The 23,357-nt window shown below is 45.0% G+C and overlaps 1 protein-coding gene across 1 annotated transcript in view; it reads left to right on the top strand.

Moving 5' to 3' along the window:
* The window catches only part of CACNA2D4 (calcium voltage-gated channel auxiliary subunit alpha2delta 4), a 924,019-nt gene that overhangs the window by 493,332 nt on the left and 407,330 nt on the right, over positions 1–23,357 (top strand). Inside the window, exon 26 of the mRNA XM_078673672.1 lies at positions 3,692–3,775. Coding sequence (XP_078529798.1) covers positions 3,692–3,775 — 84 coding nt within the window. The remainder of the gene's footprint in view (positions 1–3,691; positions 3,776–23,357) is intronic.

Here is a 23,357-nt window from a genome sequence, read left to right on the forward strand (position 1 = left end):
ATGCTCAGATGATGCACACGTCTCTTAGTGATCCTTAAGACATGCTCAGGTGACCCATCCGTCTCTTAGTAATCCTTAGGGCATACTCAGATGGTGCACTAGTCTCTTAGTAATCCTTAAGGCATGCGCAGATGACCCACCCATCGCTTAGAAATTCTTAGGACATGTTCAGATGACCCACCCGTCTCTTAGTAATCCTTAGGGCATGCTCAGATGACCCACCTGTCTCTTAGTAATGCTTAGGGCATGTTCAGATGACCCACCCCTCTCTTAGTAATCTTTAAGGCATGCATAGATGACCCACCCCTCTCTTAGTAATCCTTAGGGCATGTTCAGATGACCCACACATCTCTTAGTAATCCTTAGGGCATGCTCAGATGACCCACACATCTCTTAGTAATCCTTGGGGCATGCTCAGATGACCCATACATCTCTTAGTAATCCTCAGGGAATGCTCAGATGACCCACACCTCTCCTAGTAATCCTTAAGGCATGCTCAGATGACCCACCCGTCTCTTCGTAATCCTTAGGGCATGTTCAGATGACCCACACATCTCTTAGTAATCCTTAGTGCATGCTCAGATGACCCACACATCTCTTAGTAATCCTTGGGGCATGCTCAGATGACCCACACATCTCTTAGTAATCCTCAGGGAATTCTCAGATGACCCACACCTCTCCTAGTAATCCTTAAGGCATGCTCAGATGACCCACCCGTCTCTTAGTAATCCTTAGTGCATGCTCAGATGACCCACTGTCTCTTAGTAATCCTTAGGGCATGTTCAGATGACCCACACATCTCTTAGTAATCCTTAGTGCATGCTCAGATGACCCACACATCTCTTAGTAATCCTTGGGGCATGCTCAGATGACCCACACATCTCTTAGTAATCCTCAGGGAATTCTCAGATGACCCACACCTCTCCTAGTAATCCTTAAGGCATGCTCAGATGACCCACCCGTCTCTTAGAAATTCTTAGGACATGCTCAGATGACCCACCCGTCTCTTAGTAATCCTTAGTGCATGCTCAGATGACCCACTGTCTCTTAGTAATCCTTAGGGCATGTTCAGATGACCCACCCGTCTCTTAGAAATTCTTAGGGCATGGGCAAATGACCCACACCTCTCTTAGTAATCCTTGGGGCATGCTCAGATGACCCACACATCTCTTAGTAATCCTCAGGGAATTCTCAGATGACCCACACCTCTCCTAGTAATCCTTAAGGCATGCTCAGATGACCCACCCGTCTCTTCGTAATCCTTAGGGCATGTTCAGATGACCCACACATCTCTTAGTAATCCTTAGTGCATGCTCAGATGACCCACACATCTCTTAGTAATCCTTGGGGCATGCTCAGATGACCCACCCATCTCTTAGTAATCCTTAGGGCATGCTCAGATGACCCACCCGTCTCTTAGAAATTCTTAGGGCATGCGCAAATGACCCACACCTCTCTTAGTAATCCGCAGGGAATGCTCAGATGACCCACACGTCTCTTAGTAATCCTCAGGGAATGCTCAGATGACCCACACGTCTCTTAGTAATCTCCAAGGAATGCTCAGGTGACCCACCCGTCTCTTAGAAGTTCTTAGGACATGCTCAGATGATGCACACGTCTCTTAGTATTCCTTAAAACATGCTCAAGTAACCCACCCGTCTCTTAGTAATCCTTAGGGCATACTCAGATGGCGCACTAGTCTCTTAGTAATCTTTAGGGCATGCTCAGATGACCCACCCTTCTCTTAGTAATCCTTAGGGCATACTCAGATGGTGCACTTGTCTCTTAGTAATCCTATGGGCATACGCATATGACCCACCCGTCTCTTAGAAATTCTTAGGACATGCTCAGATGACCCACCCCTCTCTTAGTAATCCTTAGGGCATGCGCAGATGACCCACACGTCTCTTAGTAATCCTCAGGCAAAGCTCAGATGACCCACCCCTCTCTTAGTAATCCCAGGGCATAGTCAGATGACGCACTCGTCTCACAATGAATCTTAGGGCAGGCATAGATTTCCCATCATCACTTAGTAATCCCTTTGGATGGAAAAGAGTGGTCAATAAATAAGATTCAACCGGGGGCAGGTTGCTGACACATTAACTGTGAGGTAGCCCTTGCCCTTCCCATGCCCCCCGTCATTTCCTTTACTCAAGGAAGGTCAAAAATTGAATGGGCATTGGCTTTTATCGCTCCCCCTCCCCCAGTTGAAATGTAGTTTCCTCAACAGAATCTGAAGATTACCTGGACATAAAACTTGCATCCATCCCTTCATCTGACCATCTTGGGTGCGGTCCGACTATTCGTGAGCCTGGATGTCTGCTTGTGGTAACTTCCTTGATTAGTCTATGTACTTGGGTATCTGTGTGTCTGTTGGTCGGTTTTCATGAATGAGTGCATGTCTTGTGGTCTGTGTACATGAGTGCCTGCACGTATGGCAGTCTGTGTGCATGGGTAGCTGTATGTCTGGTGGTCTCTCTAGATGCATGTATGTGTGATCTATGTTAAAGGGAGTATAGATGTTCCGTGCCTGAATATGTATACACTATTCAAAAGCTACTCCCCATGTCTTTGTCAGTGTTTTTTTCCCATTACCTATCAATCCAATATATCAGTACAATACCAATCTCTAAATGTAGTCCGCGTGGTAAGCGTGGGAACATCTCTTAGACTGTAGTCCCTGGCTTGCTCAGCGAAGACGTAGGAATCTTTATGAGACTTTCTCTTAACATTACTTTATTGCTGTTGATTCTGTCAATGTTATTCTCTATAGACAAGCCTTTCCATTGTTGGGCACCTTTACAAAGGTTGCAGAAATTGTGAACAAAACTTTATAGAGCTAATGGAGGAAAATGGTTATATACTGCTTCCGGTGACCATGATCGAGAACCAATGGCTGATTTAGGCTATTTTGCCACTTTTTTTCTATAAGTCCTATCAAGTAATCGGCTATTGCAGCCAATCGAACTTTTTTCATTTTTGTATTGCCATAAGCTAGATACTCTGTCCGCTACACAGGATTTTTACAAAATTTTAAACATTTTTATGGCGATCTGATATTTTTTACAGTGTTTTTAGAGTTGAAGATTTTTGACGTCTAATTCATTTTCCATTGGAATCCCACTGCTGCTGCTGGGACATGTGCTCAAGGTGCCTAAGCCACGTGCTACTCCCCACGGGTCTCTGTTGAAGGTTCAGTAGACCATGATTTTTCTGTTTTTGGTCACCTTGAGCCAATCGCTTGATGCTCTGAATCTCTCCCTGGTCACTCATCCATTTTCATTTGTTGCACAGCGTGTGAGGTTTTTTAAATTTAATTTATTTTATTTACTTTATTACGTGTGAGACTTATGAAACAGATTTGAATACAATGATGATAGAATACAATCAAGTATACATTTAGAGCTATCGAGTTGTCAGGGATCACCCCACATATGCCTTCAATTTTCTAAGAGGGTACCTTGCTCAGCTCCTGCTCGTTGCTTGCTATATTCCACCATTATCACAACTCATGAAAACATCTGGTGAACACCAACACCAGATGTTTCGTCAAATTTTTCTCATCTGTTAATTACTGAGCAGAAAAACTCACATTCTGCTTGTCGTCACCGCCCTCACCCCAGCTCCACCCATTGTGAACCTACTTCTACTAGTAGAGTAGTAACGTTGTCCATGTCTTTGTCTTTGACAGAGGGGAAAGCCAGCCCTCCGGAGGTGGTGACCGTGAGCACGGCTGTGTCTGTGTCTGTGGATGGGAAGACCGCCATTGCAGCAGGTAGGAGCTGGGTTATTTTACTTGACCGATCTGTGGATGGAGGGACATGAAACTGATGTGATATTAAACACGTGGAACCCATCCGTGCCAACCACGTAGACCCAGGGAATGTCAACAATGAAAAGGGATGGGATTGGGGTATAATTAGTATCAAAAGAGAGGAGTCTTGGGCTATTACTGCTCTTATCGGAGCAGAAGGTCCATACACGACGTGCCCAAATTACACAAAATACAAAGATTGTCGCGTTGTTCCTAATGACAGAGAAAGGTGTTGGTACAGTCTGTAGTGCAAGTGGATTAGAACAGGGTAGCCTGGTGGTCACCCTGGGAATCCATTTTGTTGGATTTAATGCCCTCACACACCCTTTCAGGTGTCATGCTTCATCATTTGGGCCTGCTCCTCGTTGGGTCGGCGGTGCAATACCCAACGGGCAACACCTCATAGAGGGGCTCTTTGGCGGAGATCTTTTTCCAACTGCCGTGTAGATGAAGTGCGGGTATGGGGCCAGGATTCAGGGTAGACGTAGCTAAGTGAGATAAAATAAAGCTAGTGGTACCAGAGACACTTTATTCAGGAAGGCCACTGCTTTAGTTAAAAATGATATCCTAGAGGAGAGTAGTGGAAAGTGATGTTTCCCACTCTCTTCTGGAATGTGTTAGAGTCCGGTCAACATGTTTCTCGCTACTCTAAAATTTATTGAGCGATTCTTCAGGACCAGGGGGACTAATTTAGCAAGTATCTAGGAGTATATGTAACTGTCTACACTATTGCCACATGGTATGGTGTATGTAAGCTCATATGGCTACCATCCTAGTGGGTGAAAAAAGGGGGGGTTAGTATTACTATATTACCCTTCTTCAGGTTGCGATTGTTAATACCTAAGGTTAAAAACAATCAGACAACAACAGTGTCCAGCGGGTAAAGCTTCAGGAGATCTTCAACCACAATGTTAGTGAGTGCCTGAGCTTCGTATCAAGCACCTACCCATCGCCGCTGGAACCGGGTGGAGGTTGGGGTATAATACCATATGTAATTGTTAGTGGGAAATATAATATCCATAATCACTGTTCTGCACCATTACTCATATGCAAGAACTTTCAGCAGCAAATTAGAGTTCCCCACTATGGGAGGTAGAGTAAGTCTGATGACTACCGCCAACATAAAAGAGAATTCTATAGTGCATGTTAATGCCCTCTTTCCATGACACTTAATTCACAGTGGCCAGCATGAAATGTGGCAGGTATGTTATCTGCAGTAGTCACATAGATCATACATCTATTGCCTGTAGCGCAGATGGTTCCACGTCATGGTATTATGACGTCTCGCAATCAGAGGACACCTATTTCGCAATGCATCTGTTTGAAACTTGTATTTCTAATTAGCACTGTGGCATTGACTCTGGTGGTAATGTATGGTTGTATAATGTAATGACATATGGAAAAAATCTCTTGACACGTTGATCATCAATTGTACTGGATCTGAGGTAAGTCTGAGAACGTTGTTATGGCTGAGCCAGTTTGACTTCCATTTATAACTTGTGTGGATTTTTTAATTGTTGTTTATGGGGCTACTACAGGGAGTAGCTACCAGTAGTCTAGCGGGTGCAGTGACACAGGAACCAGGGGCCTGTGAGGCTGCATTTCTCTACCAAGAATGCGTGCAGTTGTTTTTATTTTCCTGCTGGTTTCAAGACCACTAAACTGCTGGTTACTGTCCATGGTAAACGACATGTGGTGAATACAAAATAGAGACAATAACCAGTAGAGGTGTAAGATGATGATTTCACTTGATTCTGCGCTCCTGCTGTTGTTGGGCGCTTAGACCACTGCGTCTTGACTGGTGGCCTGAACTCTTAAATGGAGATTGAAGAAAACAACCCACACAGCTGATAGTCCTTAGCTAGAACAGTTCAATCACTTAGAATTTGGAAAAAATGAATAAATAAATGAATGAAAGAATAAAACACTAGGTGGATAAAGGGTTCATTCTTTCCCCATTACTGTTTACCACACACATGTGGGAAACACACCAAAGAGACAAGGGATTACTGTTTCTCTGACTCCCTTTTAACCGTCTAAACTCACACAACATGCTTTATCACCAACAGAATAAATAGGAGAAGGTTGATCCTTAGGCTGTTTTAACACTTTCATACTGCATTGTTTGGTCCTGTGAAAACAGGGAAGAGGCCTTCCTGTTTTTCTTTGTTTTCTTTTCTATGTTATGTCTTAGTGTCATTTGTGTATCATCACATCTGTGTTCCTTTTACCCTGACCCTCAACACTTGTCTTCGTCAAAAAAAGATTGCGCTCCATCTAGAGTGTTGGTCGGCACCTAGGTGTCTGATGCGGCCCAGTGATGAAGCATGACACCGCGAGGTGTGTGAGGGCAGTATTAAGATATCTATGATCTTCCTCTAAGTGTTGTTGTAAGGAACAGTATAAACTTTTTTGTCTGTTTCCCTGTGCATGTTTATGTTAGGACTAATAGCCGTAATCTACGAATAAGATACTGTATGGATGAGGCTATACTGTTATATGTAGAGTTTCTCTGTTGTGTGAGTTTTTACCACACAGATGTCCCTGCTGTCAGAATGATTCACTTCATGCTCTAGAGTCAGATACACTATGATGACCCAGGGAGTTTTGGGTCTGTTTAGAAATATGAAGATGGGAGCACAATAACTCGGTTACTGAAACATACACTGGTGCCTTTTTCAGTTTTAAGTAATTTTGGATACCCTAGAACTGCAAATCTAGTCAATAGAGACAATTTTACATTGTACACCTGCGCAAGCTGGCTCTACAATAGTATATGAGTGTGTGGGTGGAGATCTATATTTGCAGACAGGACTTTTGTAAGTGGCAGTCCATGGAGTACATACTCACCCAGATCTCTAACCTGGTTTATGGGTTATACTCCTGTTGTTATTTACTATAGCCAATGGAGTAAGGCACGGGATAATTTACCATTACGGCAAAATGTTGCTGGAGAACAAGCAAATGTTCACTGAAAGGAGTCTTTTCAGTTCTTCCCTTAATTTCATCAGCAGCGGCATCTGAGGAGACGGAAATAAGCACTGAAAAAGGCAACAGCTTTAGCTTTTTTAGATCTGGCCTTTGAGACAGGATTAGATTAATTTCCAGGCCTCTCGACTAGCTTAAGCTCTTTTCCAAAAATAAGTCATACAAGATATCCATACATAAAGGGGCTTTTGCTCAGCAGCCTTCATCCATTGGTCTCTTGAACTTTCATTCACAGTTTACTTCAACCACCACAGGACACATCATGGGGCACTGGGTCACTCCACTTCACCCATTGGCTGCCTTCACTTTGAGTGACTGCACAAAGTTTGAGCACATTGTTCACATCCGCATAAAAATAGTTTCTTTCTGTTCAGAGACAAAGATCTTCCAATGTGTGCTTTTTTGAATTGATAATGCTCGTTTTACTGGTGGCAGGGTTTTATCACACACACGCTTATACATGTACACATACGCGTATCAAAAATATCAATAACAGCATGGTGGATTACCAGTTTGTGTCTGATATGCAGGGCAAGTACAGTACATGTGGCTGTCATACAAGCTCACCTAGCACACAGAACAGATACAGCAGGGCACCAGCAATGCAGGCTTGCTGCACACATAACAAATGTACAGTAATAGCAAGCAACAGCAGTAAAGTCTTCCTTGCACATGTCAGACACATACAGCACAAACAGCAGACACTGTACACGCTTCACACACACCCTCACAACATGTATACGTGCAACTTAAGCAGTGACAGTGCAAACATCACTACACATATGACAGGCTCAGTCAGGCAAAACTAGTCAAGCTTCCCTCACACACAACAGGCGTTATGCAGGAAATAGCAGTGCTAACTTCACTCATCCACAAAACAAATGCAACATGAATAGAAGTGCAACTTTCCATCTCACCCCCAAACATAACAGTTATAACACACGTTCCAGAGTGCACATTTCTCTAATGCACAGATGACATGTATGGCACAGGAGAAGGCCTCTGAATGCTGCATCACCAGCTACCTACAAATACAGAACTGATACTACATACTCATTAACTGTGAAATTTTCCTATACATGCGTCACAGACACAGCACACTCATTAGGTAAACAGACCTAAAACAAGTACTGCAAAACAGCAGTAGTGCAAACTTCCATCGCATGCAAAACAGGTGAAACACATACAACAACGCTGCAAACCTCTCTTGCACACAGGGCGGATGTAACAGAGCAATGTAGAGAAATGCATCTGTGTGCATGATCACCCCAAAAGTTTCGGACTGATGTTGCTGGTCTCTCGACTCTAAGAATGCACTAACTCAACCTCAGTCCAGTGTTCTGACACTACAAAGTACATTTGATTGCCTTATACCCAATTGGTATAGTTTTACTAGTATATGGTACCAGTGGTCCCCAGGGTCTGTAAGTTAAAGTGTCACACGAAAGCTGCTGCACCTATTGTGCCACCCTGGATGTGACAACATGCAGACATCTGTCTTAGCCTGCCACTACAGACTGGCAGAACAGTTTAAAACTGCTAACTCGACTTTGACATTTAAACTAAAGGCAAAGTCCAAACCTCCCTCTTTAATATCTGTGTCACCCTTACAGCAGGCTATTGGGTCCTTAGGCAGGGTGCTGTATAGTAAAGAGTAGGGCATGTATTTTTAATTGTCCTCGAATAAAAACTCCAAATTGTCATCTTAAGTGTAAAAACTTTAGTAGCCTCTTCAGCGTTCGACACTGTCTGCCACCGCACCCTAGTTCAACGCCTCAGCAACATCGGCATCAAAGAGAAGGCACTGGAGTGGATCATCTCGTTCCTCGCCGGAAGAACACAGAGAGTTCGCCTCCCCCCGTTTCAATCCGATGCCACCGAAGTCATCTGCGGCGTGCCACAAGGATCAGCACTCAGCCCCACCCTCTTCAACGTCTACATGAGACCTCTTGCAGCCATCGCACGCCAACACAACCTCAACATCATCTCCTACGCCGACGACACCCAGCTGATCCTCCCCCTCACCAGGGACCCTGACACCGCCAGAACCAGCCTACACGAAGGGATGAGGGACGTCGCCGAGTGGATGAAGACCAGCCGCTTGAAGCTGAACTCAGACAAGACGGAAGTCCTCATCCTGGGACCATCGCCCTCCGCCTGGGACAACTCCTGGTGGCCCCCCGCCCTGGGCACCGCTCCCAAGCCAACAGACCACGCACGCAACCTGGGCTTCATCCTGGACTCCTCCCTCTCGATGACCAGATAAGTCAACGCCATCTCCTAGTCCTGCTTTCACACCCTGCGCATGCTCCGCAAGATCTTCCGATGGATCCCGACCGAAACCAGGAAGACGGTCACCCAGGCACTCGTCACCAGCCGACTGGACTACGGAAACACCCTCTACGCCAGAACCACAGCCAAGCTACAGAGAAGACTCCAACGCATCCAGAACGCCGCCGCCCGACTCATCCTGGACATCACCCGTCGCTGCCACATCTCCGGCCACCTGAGGGACCTGCACTGGCTCCCCGTCAACAAGAGGATCACGTTCAGGCTCGTCACCCACGCACACAAGTCTCTCCACGACCTGGGCCCCAAGTACCTCAACGACCGCCTGACCTTCTACACTCCCACCCGCCAGCTACGATCGACCAACCACGCCCCCGCCGCCGTTCCACGCATCCGAAGAGCCACCGCCGGAGGCAGATCCTGCTCCTACCTGGCAGCCAAAACTTGGAACTCCCTCCCCATCCACCTTCGACTGACCCAGGACCATCTCGCCTTCAGGAGACAACTCAAGACCTGGCTGTTCGAGCAGTAGCGGACCCTTTCCCCCAAGCGCCTTGAGACCCTTCCGGGTGAGTAGCGCGCTATACAAATGTTATGATTGATTGATTGATTGATCTTTGGCGAGTACAGGTTTACACACTGACAACTCAGCTGTGCTAACCTTTGAATGGGACTACTAAAGTTGATATTTCAAGATATCAAAATGGTCATTGCAATACACCTGACTGAATTCCCAAGTTGAATTTTATGTAATGTTTTAAGACAACCAGCTTTTATAAAGTTGCTACTCTGTTGCCCAAGTCTTCCTGTGGCCACTCGCAAATGTTGACCACAAGATAGCCTTCTGCTCTCCAGGTGAGAAGTGTGAACGAATCCCAGGAGTATGAACAGCCGAGGCCTGCCATTGGAAGAGGTGTCGCCTCTCCCTGGCAAGAAACTTGACAGGGTATGAGCCTAAAAGATGAGCTCATATGAAAATGCACATGAGAGGGGCTTCTCTTTTGATAAGGTAGACAGGTTGGCGAGGGGAGATCAGTTGTCAAACTATTTTTTTCCGTGAGCATGTAGCCATATGGACGCCTCTAGGGTGGATTACCAAGCCCCAGACACCAAGAGAGGGGTTCTGCCATCTTGGAGGGTGCAGAATAATGCACTTTGGGATAGCTTGTTGCAGCACATCGCAGGAATTAGGCAACAAGCTTGAAGGGTCATTGTAGCCACTCCTTCCCGTCAGGCCACTTTGTGTGGATAAATATGGCTCCCCTGGCACCCACAGCTCAGATTACATCTTGACTAAAGAAAAGACTGAAGAAAGACTGTCCAACTGTCCCCTGGACTTGGCAAAGAAAAGCTACACCGAAGAGTTGACTGCACCTGCTGATCCTTAAGCTAGCAAAGTGAGGACTGTGCCTGTGGTGCCTGGCTCATGGTTGCTCTTGAGCCCCATTCAGAAGAGGTGAAATTCAGGAATCTGTTGGCTGACTTCCTGTTACTGGAGGTTGGACTATGCTCTCCTTGGTGAGATAACAAGATAAACCTTTCTTGTCCATTTAATTATGTGCAGAAGGATATCACCTTCTGATCGTTGGTGTACGTAAACTAAAATTGTAGCGCCCTCGAAGCCTGGGAATGGGGTCCCCTTCGCGTACACTAGACGTCCTAAAACAGGAGTTTAAGCTTCAAGTCATCTAAAGTTAATTGATTTAATAACTTGTCAATATACTCTCTCGAACTGCGATGAAATCTCATAAATTGAATTTTCTCATGATGATGCATTCATTTTCATCACTGAATGCATTACATTTCAGTTATCCCTTTTGCTTCAAACAGTAAATATATTACATGTATTTGTCCCAATGCCTCCGGGTAGAGCCCTTCTTCAGGGATATTAGTTTGAAGAAACAAATCATAAAGAGCAAAGTAAAGTACATTGTACCTCAGGCACGTGATCAGATTAATTTATGTACAAAAAAATAAATATTATATACATGATTATAAGAGTTCAAACACATTGGCAACTACTGTGTGATCTTAGTGGGAAACATCCTTTACAACGCAACCATTACATCGCCCTACACTTGCAACGCAGTCATTACATCGCAACATCCTTTACAACGCGTGTCACTACAACGCAGGCATTACAATGCCTGATACTACATCGCATGACACTACATCGCATGCCATTACAACTCAGGCATTACAACGCAAACCATTACAACGCATACCATTACAACGCATAGTACCCATACACTATCCAAAACATACCTTACTTTTGCACCCTCTGGAGTTAGAATAGTAATTTTTACCCCTACACTATCCAACACTTACCCTACTGTTGCACCCCCTGGAGTTAAAATAGTAATTTTTACCCCTATACTATTCAATACTTACCTTAAATGCAACATAATGGTATGTGTTGTAATTGTTTGCGTTGAAAAGATATAATGCGATGTAATGGAATGCGTTGTAAATGTAGTTTTTAAAAATGCGATGTAGTGTCATGCGATGTAATGGAGTGCGTTGTAAAGGATGTTGCGATGTAAAAACTGCGTTGTAAAGGCATGCATTGTAAATGTATGCGTTGGAACGTTATAGATTCGATTTTAGTATATGGAACTAGGGCGTGCCACTGATATGTGTATCGAACAACAATTACATTTTCATAAACGCCAGTGTCATGACAAAAACATAGTGCAGCAAAGATAGAAATAATTCACACTTCAATTTACATGATTCACGTGTTCCTTAGAGCTCTTAGCAGTTCAATCGAAAGTCACTAAAATGTTAGTGGGAGGTCCTATAAAGGTGCTGCATCTTTGATGTATAAGAGAGACCTAACTCGTTTAAGTAAATTGTGTTAACAACCAACAAACTGTGCAGTTCTAGAAGGAAACAATAATGGAATTACCAAGACAAGATATGTGACGTGAAACAAAAAATAGGGATAAATAGGTGTGAAAGCGCGTTCTGAGTTACGCGGCATGTATAATGATAAAGGCGTGTGCCGCTCTGCTTAAGTTAAAAGCGTCTCGGTAACAACGAGCATATGGCATTTTTACGGCTATTATGGGTACGTAAATACGTATAGTCATCAGTGGAACTCCTGGATATACACTCTGTGTTGTATCCTGAGCTGAATGTGAAGAGCATGAGTCTGTAATGTTGGCGGAGAAAGATAGTAAAAGCGCAAGCCTGAGCAGTTCTATAGAAAAAATAAATGAGTAAACACTGCTTATTTAAAGCAGCATGCAAGTAATTCAGTAAATAGTGTAGAAACGTGAAACGCACTCGGTCATTAGTTAAAGCTTATGGGTGCGACATAGCTCAAAACCTTCTTTTGGGGCATCTAGTGGTGCACAAAGGGGATGCCATTCCCAGGCTGGGAGGGCATTACAATTTTGAGTTCCTGTTACAGCATCATGACCACAAAAGCTGAGGAAGCCCGACTGGCCAGCCAGTAGTCTCAATAGCCTGATCACCACTCACCGCCGACGTGCAGGACAGATGACCAAGTACTGACACTCAAAAGTTGCATCTGAGTCTACTGAACTTAACAGAGTGCAGTTTGGTCACCTGAGATGGACGCTAGCCTTCCTCAAAGGAAAGCGCTGGTTTTGCTGTGACTAGAGACCAGTAGTCCAGCAACAACTGGATGTTTGCAGAAGCAAAGATTACTTTAGGCGATGTTGACCCCTGTAGCCAAAGCCACCACAACTGGACCATGGACCAAAGAGTAGCCCCAGGAAGTTCCCAGTTGACCACACAGCAGCCTCAGCATCTTCAGCATCTTCAGCATCCTGTATCCCATGCATCAGGATCACTCCATTGCAGTCTATAGCTGGTTTGCCCAAAGAACCTGGAACTGGACTTGAGACTGTTTTGGTGACAAAGTAACTATCTTACTACTCCACATTAGCCCCCCTGACATTCCCTCTGTCAGCTTTGGTCACCCATCGCAGACTGGAGTAGCCAAACCAAACTCTGTAAAAGTTTTACAAAGTTTCCAAACTTCGCGGTTACCAATGCTTGCTCACATTCTGGATTGAAAAACTGAGATTTGCATTTCAATTAAAAATCTATATCTCCGGAACACTCCAGTAGATTATATTCATTTTAGTGTCTAAAAATTTCAAAAAATACAATGTAGTTTTATAAATTGGTATTGGATTTCTGTTGTGTTGCATGACTTTCTTATTCTGTTGTTTTAGTACATCTGAATGCTTTACACTTGTTCCTTTGTTTAAGCCTGACTGCTCGATGCCACTGCTACCAAGAGTTGAGCTACAGTTTAACAAATGAGCCTGGGTGGACCCAAGTCAGTAACATTGGTGTATTCCACGGTGAGGTCACAGAAACCAACCATATAATACCTCTCAAATCCTCACAAGCATGTATAGAACAATCAGTAGGCAGGGGCGTAACAGAGGCCCCCACAGACCCATGGTGCGGGGGCTCCCAGGGCTTCTTATTTTGGAGAAGCCCCTCTAAGCCATGCCATTGCATGCCGTGCAGAATCCGTGCAATGACATGTAACAACAAATAGCTGTATGCCCGGAAAAGCCACTCTGCTTTATCCAGCAGGCTCCTGCAGGGTAGAGGGGCCCAACTGTTCTGGGGTCCTCCTTGAACCAATTTTGCTTGGGGGCCACATCATTTTGCATTACGCCGTTGTCAGCAAGACTGAAAAACCACCGAAAACACACACACACACACAAAGAGAGTAGCACAAGCATGTACAGTGTAAGCTTCTTTCACATACAGAGGTACCACAAAGGCTGCAGAAAAAGCGAGCCTCTTCCACACAAAGAACAGGTATAACACAGACAACAGTGCAAGCTTTTTATGCTCACAGATTATCTATCACATAAGCAACAGCAGTGCAGGTTTACCACACTCTCACACAGTGAGTACAGCACAGATTACAGTAGTGCACGCTTCTTTCATTCACAGAACTGGTACAACATGGTCAGCAACAGTGCAAGCTTCTTTCACACTCATTACAGCTACAAGTCAGACAGCTGTAGTGCAAGCTTTATTCATTCACAGAATGGATACACCATGGTCAGCAGGAGTGCAAGCTTCTTTCATTCACAGAACTGGTACAACATGGTCAGCAACAGTGCAAGCTTCTTTCACACTCATTACTGCTACAAGACAGACAGCTGTAGTGCAAGCTTTATTCATTCACAGAATGGATACACCATGGTCAGCAGGAGTGCAAGCTTCTTTCATTCACAGAACTGGTACAACATGGTCAGCAACAGTGCAAGCTTCTTTCACACTCATTACAGCTACAAGTCAGACAGCTGTAGTGCAAGCTTTATTCATTCACAGAATGGATACACCATGGTCAGCAGGAGTGCAAGCTTCTTTCATTCACAGAACTGGTACAACATGGTCAGCAACAGTGCAAGCTTCTTTCACACTCATTACTGCTACAAGACAGACAGCTGTAGTGCAAGCTTTATTCATTCACAGAATGGATACACCATGGTCAGCAGGAGTGCAAGCTTCTTTCATTCACAGAACTGGTACAACATGGTCAGCAACAGTGCAAGCTTCTTTCACACTCATTACAGCTACAAGTCAGACAGCTGTAGTGCAAGCTTTATTCATTCACAGAATGGATACACCATGGTCAGCAGGAGTGCAAGCTTCTTTCATTCACAGAACTGGTACAACATGGTCAGCAACAGTGCAAGCTTCTTTCACACTCATTACTGCTACAAGACAGACAGCTGTAGTGCAAGCTTTATTCATTCACAGAATGGATACACCATGGTCAGCAGGAGTGCAAGCTTCTTTCATTCACAGAACTGGTACAACATGGTCAGCAACAGTGCAAGCTTCTTTCACACTCATTACTGCTACAAGACAGACAGCTGTAGTGCAAGCTTTATTCATTCACAGAATGGATACACCATGGTCAGCAGGAGTGCAAGCTTCTTTCATTCACAGAACTGGTACAACATGGTCAGCAACAGTGCAAGCTTCTTTCACACTCATTACTGCTACAAGACAGACAGCTGTAGTGCAAGCTTTATTCATTCACAGAATGGATACACCATGGTCAGCAGGAGTGCAAGCTTCTTTCATTCACAGAACTGGTACAACATGGTCAGCAACAGTGCAAGCTTCTTTCACACTCATTACTGCTACAAGACAGACAGCTGTAGTGCAAGCTTTATTCATTCACAGAATGGATACACCATGGTCAGCAGGAGTGCAAGCTTCTTTCATTCACAGAACTGGTACAACATGGTCAGCAACAGTGCAAGCTTCTTTCACACTCATTACTGCTACAAGACAGACAGCTGTAGTGCAAGCTTTATTCATTCACAGAATGGATACACCATGGTCAGCAGGAGTGCAAGCTTCTTTCATTCACAGAACTGGTACAACATGGTCAGCAACAGTGCAAGCTTCTTTCACACTCATTACTGCTACAAGACAGACAGCTGTAGTGCAAGCTTTATTCATTCACAGAATGGATACACCATGGTCAGCAGGAGTGCAAGCTTCTTTCATTCACAGAACTGGTACAACATGGTCAGCAACAGTGCAAGCTTCTTTCACACTCATTACTGCTACAAGACAGACAGCTGTAGTGCAAGCTTTATTCATTCACAGAATGGATACACCATGGTCAGCAGGAGTGCAAGCTTCTTTCATTCACAGAACTGGTACAACATGGTCAGCAACAGTGCAAGCTTCTTTCACACTCATTACTGCTACAAGACAGACAGCTGTAGTGCAAGCTTTATTCATTCACAGAATGGATACACCATGGTCAGCAGGAGTGCAAGCTTCTTTCATTCACAGAACTGGTACAACATGGTCAGCAACAGTGCAAGCTTCTTTCACACTCATTACTGCTACAAGACAGACAGCTGTAGTGCAAGCTTTATTCATTCACAGAATGGATACACCATGGTCAGCAGGAGTGCAAGCTTCTTTCATTCACAGAACTGGTACAACATGGTCAGCAACAGTGCAAGCTTCTTTCACACTCATTACTGCTACAAGACAGACAGCTGTAGTGCAAGCTTTATTCATTCACAGAATAGATACACCAAGGTCAGCAAGAGTGCAAGCTTCTTCCACACTCATAACAGCTATAAGATTGATCACTGCAGTGCAAGCTTCTTACAAACGCAGATCAAGTAACACATAGAGAACAGCAGTGAAGAGTTGCACACACACAGACAGAGATAGGGGGGACATGCTGTTAAAATTTCTGGTTGTGAAAAAACAAAATCGATAATGGGAGTGTTGCAAATCTATAAAAACAGGCCACATGGATTATTGTATCTTAAATGTGTTCCCTGGGCTTGTCGGTAGGAGGTGGGGGAAATGGAATGTGCATACACATGTTCTTGTTGGGTTAGAAATCAGAACCACTCCACAGGGTTCCAGGGGGTGGAATCTGTGGTTTGCTATTCCTGTGTTAGGCAGGAGTCTGTGTGTGTTGGTTGATTGCATTTCTTAAAGCCTGGTGGGAGGTTCTTTGATGCAGATAAGATGCAAGTGATCAGGGGCGTAGCTTGACCAGTATAATGTCGGGGTGTTTATTTCCAGATTTTCCCAATAATCCTAAAACATATAATAGCAAAACACATAAATGAGAAGCAAGAGACAGTGGAAAGGAGAGCTGTGTGGATTGTTAGGAATTCTTCGAACATAATATTTTGTAAAAGAACCAAAATGTTTTTAAACTTCAAAACAGAGCGGAGAGAAAGTGCGTGTCTGTGTGTGTGTGTGTGTGTGTGTGTGTTTTAGTCTGTATGTATGTAAAAATCCCAGGTGAAATCCGACAGACACCTCACAATCACAGACTCAAAGCACCTGTACCCAACTATTTACTAGAGAATACATTTATTAGGGGGGTGTAACACCCCAAACACCCCCTTAAGTTATGCCCCTGCAAATGATGCCTTGCTGTATGTGAGACTGGGCGGGTAGTAGGTAATTGTGAAACTACAAAGATAAAGATGTAAGATAGCTGATGGTGAAATGTGATTAAACGCCTACATTTAGCAACATGCCATTACACAGTGAATTCGGTAATTTGCTGTTCGACAAAAATTGCAGATTTTTCCGGCACTTTGCAATGTTTGCATTTTTATTTTATACAGTTTTGGAGATTTTGATCTGTTCTTCTTCATCGTAGCAGTACCCTACAAAAAAATGTTGATCTAATATTAGCTCCTGTTTTAAGGGGCTTGGGACTTGCCATGGTCATTCTGTGTATTTCAGTAATCATTATGTGGGGAGGTATGAGAAGCGGGTGAACGAGGGAGGGGCTTTCATCACATGGGCAAGAGGTTTTGATAAATAGTTACTGTATTTGCATTTATAAATACAGTTTGCTTGTGTATAGTTGAGTGCTAGCCCACGGCTTTCCATCAGGCATACCTAGTTGATCACCGTCTGCTCAAGAAATGCAGTTATTTTTGTAGTAGGACCCTCACCCACTCTAGCAGTGGCATGATTCATCCACATGTCTCATCCTGGTCCCTACATACAACGGTTAAAAAATAAAACATGGGTAGAAATAGGGAGTAATTGCCCTGTTGACAAGTAAATAGGGTAACAGGGCCATTACTCCCTATTTGTACTTATTTTTTCAAAAATATTAACCATACCTGAGCAACCACTAATAAAGGGGGTTGCTGAAGGTATTTTGATTTGCTAAGACCCCGGCTTCTTTCAATTATTCAAAGTGCTCCCTGAAATATGGTTAAGCCCATCCTGGTTGTTAGGGACTATGATGAGTCCCATTGATTTCCATAAAAGAGGAACAGTGTGCTATGCTTGCATCAGTGTGCACTGCAGCACTGTGCACAACAGCATTATGTACAGCATGGAGAACATGTTGGTGAGAAGAAAGAAAGTGCGGAGAGTCCTGTAACCCCCTACCCCTCGGTAGACAGAGAAGCTGTGGTGCAGGACACTCTGTTGTCTTCGCTAAAATACTAGCATTTGGTCAAGTCTTCCGTTCTGGCGAGATTACTTTCCAGAGAGCAAAGAGTACAGAACCAAACAACGTTGCTGGCACTGGCCATATGAAAACAGAATACGACCATGCAATTCAATTTATTTCGGACTTGTAGAGAGCGGCTTGTCACCCGAGACTGCTTGCTGATGGTTTCAGTCCCAGACCCAGGTCTTGAGCCCTTTACTGAAGTGTGTCTTTACTGAAGTGGGTCAGCGAGGGTGCAGTTCCAGGCTTTAGCGGTGAGATGGGAGAAGGAGCGTTCCATGGAGCGGCAGTGGTGTATGCGAGGTATCTGTGTGAGTGTGAAGTGTGGGGAGTGATAGTTCCTGGAAGGTCAGTGGAAATGCAGGCGGTGATTCATGTAGGCGAGTCCTTGGTCATGGAAGTATTCCTAGGTGTGGATCAGGAGCTACAACTCGCATCTCTTCTGGATCAGAAGCAAGTGGAGGTCCTTCAGGTGCTGGGTGATGTGGGTCCATTTGGGCAGATTGAGGGTGACTCTTGCAGCTGCATTCTGGATCGTCTGGAGCCTCTTAATGAGAACGGTGGCGCTGCCTGCATAGAGTGCGTTGACATAGTCTAGTTGGCTGGTGATGAGGGCCTGCGTCACCGTCTTCCTTGTGCCGATGCGGAGCCACTTGAAGACTTTGCAGGGCGTGTGGAAGCAGGCTGAGAAGACGGCGTTAACATGACATTTCATGGATAGTTCACTTCGAGGATGATGCTGAGGTTGCGCACGTGGTCTTTCGGCGTGGGAGTGGATCCGAGTACCGACGGCCGCCAGGATTCGTTCACGAGGGCCGTGTGTCTGCCGAAGATCAGAATGTCAGGCTTGTCCATGTTGAACTTCAGGCAATTATCCCTCTTCCAGGCTGATACGTTCTTGATACAGTTATGGAAGTTGGTCTTAGTCAAGGTGGGGTCTGCTGAGAGCGAGAGGACGAACTGCGTATCGTTGGCGTAGGAGATGAAGTTGATGTCAGGCGATCTGATGATGTCGGTGAGTGCTGTCATGTAGACATTGAAGAGAGTTGGGCTGAGGGATGAGCCTTGGGGGACACCACAGATGGTGTGCTTGGCTTGCGAAGTGAAGGGAGGGAGGTGAACCCTTGGTGTTCGCCCAGTGAGAAAGGATGGCATCCATCTGAGTGCATCGTCTGTGATTCCAATCTGGCGTAGTCAATCAATGAGTGTGCAGTGGTAGACGGTGTTGAAGGCTACTGAGTTGTCAAGCAGGATCACTGCGGCTGATTCTATCAAGTAAGGTGCGGATGTCATCTGTGGCAGCGATCAGCACTGTCTCTGTGCTGTGGTTGGCATTGAAGCCTGACTGGGACAGGTCCAGTAGGTTGTTTCTCTCCAGGTGTTCAGTGAGTTGGAGGTTGATGGCTTCTCCAGGATTTTTGCAGAAAACAGGAACAGTGAGCTGAACGGTAGTTCTGTATCTCGCTGGGGTCTGCAGAGGGTTTCTTGAGGAGGGGTGTGATATCTGTGTGTTTCCAGGCATCCGGAAAAGTAGCTGTGGTTCACAAGGCATTGAGGATAGAGGTGAGCTGGTGACTGATCTTGTCTCTTCTGAGGTTGAAAAGCCTGTGGGGGCAGAGGTGGGTGGGTGCCCCTGAGTGGATAGAATTTATAAGCGTGGTTGGGTTCAAAGTGCTGTGTTGTTTTCATGCGGTGAGCGGGTGGTCAGTGGTGGTGGTGGTTGATGAGGTGCTGACGAGTTCGGAGTCTTGGGGATCGAAGTTTCTATTGATGGTTGCTCTCTTGTTGTGGAAGTGGTCGGCCAGGGCGTCGCAGAGTTCCTGTGAGGCAGGGATTGAGTTCTCAGTGGCTGACAGGCAGGTGTACTCTCTGACGATGGTGAAGAGTTCCTTGGCTTGGTTGGCGCTGGCCTTGATCTGGTGGGTCAGGGCCTCCTTTTTGTTGGCTTTGATCTGGCTTTGGTAGTCATTGAGGTCTGATTTGAAGGTTGCTCGGTCATTGTAGTTCCTGTTGGTGCGCCATCTTCTTTCCAGTTGTTTGCACCCACGTGTTGATGCCCTGTATTCCAGGGTGTACCAGCTAGCTCGTTTGGGAGGTCTGTGTTTTTTGGCTGGTTTGATTGGGGCAACTCGGTGGGCAGCGCTGGTGATCCAGTCGTTAAAGCACAGGATGACCAAATAGCACCCTTCTAGTTGTCTGTCACTCAAACTAAAGAGCAAAGGTTTTGGTGCATGATTCACCCATTATTTAATGGGGTAAGAGAGGGTATTTAGTCATGAGAGTCTACAAGCCAGCCAGGGCTATAAAATTAATTCGAACATATTGGCTAATCCCAGAGATACAATCTAAAATTGTGTGTGGGTAAAAGCTGCTTTTGGTTCTAAAGGTGTCTCTGTGGGCTACACCTTCACTTCAGATAAGAGCGCACCCCTTTTAAATGCAGTGTGAACGGGCTTCTATTGAGTATGTAGTAAAACATATTTGTTTCCCTCAAAATTAGTGTTGGTAAAACGTAACCCTATGGTGCCATGTTATGTTATGTGTTCTTTTTATTGCATATGCCATTTATTGTTAATGTATAAGCAGTGGCTGTTGCTACCAAATGAGGTGGCGGGATGGGAGGGAATGAAAAAAAAAAAGAACTTACCCGGGCGCGGCCAGCTGCCGTCTCTCCTCCATCCTCTTCTCTTCTGGCTCCCGCCAGCAGGAGGCACCTAGGCACCCAGACTCCCCTAGCTAATCACGACACTGCTGTCACCAGCAAGACAACAGCGTCATGATTGGTGTGAGTGCCCTAGTTCGGCGCTCAGACCAACTGGGAGCCTGTACATGTTCTCCACCCAGGCTGTACAATACAGCAGGTTGGAGAACACGCTAAGGGCGTATGACTGTTTGGCCGGCCCAAGACGGCCCAAACTCACGCGCACTTACAGAGTGGCCACCACTCATCCTCCCTGCTCTGGCAAGCCTAGCCCCGCCCCGCATGAAACAAAGCAACTGAGCCACTGCAGTACATAAAAATAAAGTGATAACAGTGCGCTTTTATCATTTTATTTTTATTTTCTGAACTGCCAGGAGAGCAGTAGGACGACGCTCCTCCGCCTTAGCTGGTTTGCTGGCAGTACCACGGATCCGGTAGCAGCTGGAACAAAGACATCTAAACAATCAATAAACACCACTAAACCCATATCAATAATCCCTGCAGTAGTGCACGGAATGTTCCCAGTGCCACTTCCCACGCTTTGATTGTGTTTGCAGGTGTGCAGTTGGCATACAGTTACATTGTGTAGCTGGGTTCCTTTCTTTATGTGCAGCCATTTGCCCTTTAATGGGTGTTCAAAGGTCCTTGACTGGGACATGAATCAGAATAAATCCCATTGGCGACGAGTACAACGAATATCTGAACCCTTCACATTCGGGGTGGAACTTTCCTTGTTACTCTGAAGTGGGGGGTTCACCTCAGCCTGACGAATATTCCGCACTGATCCTCTGTGGGCCTTCCGGTGCACATCTATTTGTGCAAAGCATGAGTCATAAAAGAAAAATGCTTTTCTCTGCAAGAGCTCCATTTACAGGAATGTTTTCCGTATTATGTTTTTGAAATAAGCGATGCATAGCCATATTTTCAAGCAACCTAATCTCTCCCTGGAGGATATTTACAGAAACTTGCTGGTTGTTGTCGAAATATTGTATAGATATTATATCCTTTCTATAGCGCTTAGTTTATCTGTTCACGTCTACTTGTTATGAATACAATATTTTCATTGTGGTTATTCAGAATATCTGACAAAGAATAATCGTTCCATTGTGATGCTTGCTTAGCAAACCGTTTATTTACATTCTCGGGTGTGTATGTAAATTTATTTATATTTTTCTGCCTTTCTTCACTGACTAACCTTTCTGAACAATGAATAAGGCAGTCGGTCTCATTTAGTTTACCGTGGCTTTGCAGTTTGTCAGGGAAAAATAGAAAAATATGAGCTAACCAGAGTACCTCAAATGTATATGTGTGTGTGTGTGTGTGTATATCTACATATATATATATATATATATATATTCAATCCAAAATGCCCCAAAGCAACGGAAGCGCACACGACATCAAAAGAACCTGTCGGTTTATTCAAAATGGAAAACGAGTTACAGCGTTACTGAAAAGTTCATCTCCGACGCGTTTCGAGGCTCCTGCCTCTTAGTCATGGATCATTTCATAGTGCTTGGCAGATTGCTCTGGCAGCCTGCTCCTTTAAATACCTTTAGTGGGCCTCATTGATTGAGTAATTTATTACGTTGCAGGCTGGGACTTGTAGTCAAGTTCAGAGTAAAAGTTCGTCACCCTTCAGTGGGCTCTGCTAAGTACTTGATATTTTAATTATTGTTACCCTCCGGTGGGCCAGCTGCTGAACAGGTTTAATTTTTCCTCTTTTGAAGTGCTGTCACGAGTGCAGGCACAGTTCCCACTCGCAGCCTCTCTTTCATTGCAGGATGGTGCAGCTTCCCACGGCAGGGCTGCCGTGAAAATATGTTCAATCCAAAATGCCCCAAAGCAACGGAAGCGCACACGACATCAAAAGAACCTGTCGGTTTATTCAAAATGGAAAACGAGTTACAGCGTTACTGAAAAGTTCATCTCCGACGCGTTTCGAGGCTCCTGCCTCTTAGTCATGGATCATTTCATAGTGCTTGGCAGATTGCTCTGGCAGCCTGCTCCTTTAAATACCTTTAGTGGGCCTCATTAATTGAGTAATTTATTACGTTGCAGGCTGGGACTTGTAGTCAAGTTCAGAGTAAAAGTTCGTCACCCTTCAGTGGGCTCTGCTAAGTACTTGATATTTTAATTATTGTTACCCTCCGGTGGGCCAGCTGCTGAACAGGTTTAATTTTTCCTCTTTTGAAGTGCTGTCACGAGTGCAGGCACAGTTCCCACTCGCAGCCTCTCTTTCATTGCAGGATGGTGCAGCTTCCCACGGCAGGGCTGCCGTGAAAATATGTTCAATCCAAAATGCCCCAAAGCAACGGAAGCGCACACGACATCAAAAGAACCTGTCGGTTTATTCAAAATGGAAAACGAGTTACAGCGTTACTGAAAAGTTCATCTCCGACGCGTTTCGAGGCTCCTGCCTCTTAGTCATGGATCATTTCATAGTGCTTGGCAGATTGCTCTGGCAGCCTGCTCCTTTAAATACCTTTAGTGGGCCTCATTGATTGAGTAATTTATTACGTTGCAGGCTGGGACTTGTAGTCAAGTTCAGAGTAAAAGTTCGTCACCCTTCAGTGGGCTCTGCT

This window comes from Lissotriton helveticus, chromosome 1_1, assembly GCF_964261635.1.
Source record: "Lissotriton helveticus chromosome 1_1, aLisHel1.1, whole genome shotgun sequence".
NCBI lineage: Eukaryota > Metazoa > Chordata > Amphibia > Caudata > Salamandridae > Lissotriton > Lissotriton helveticus.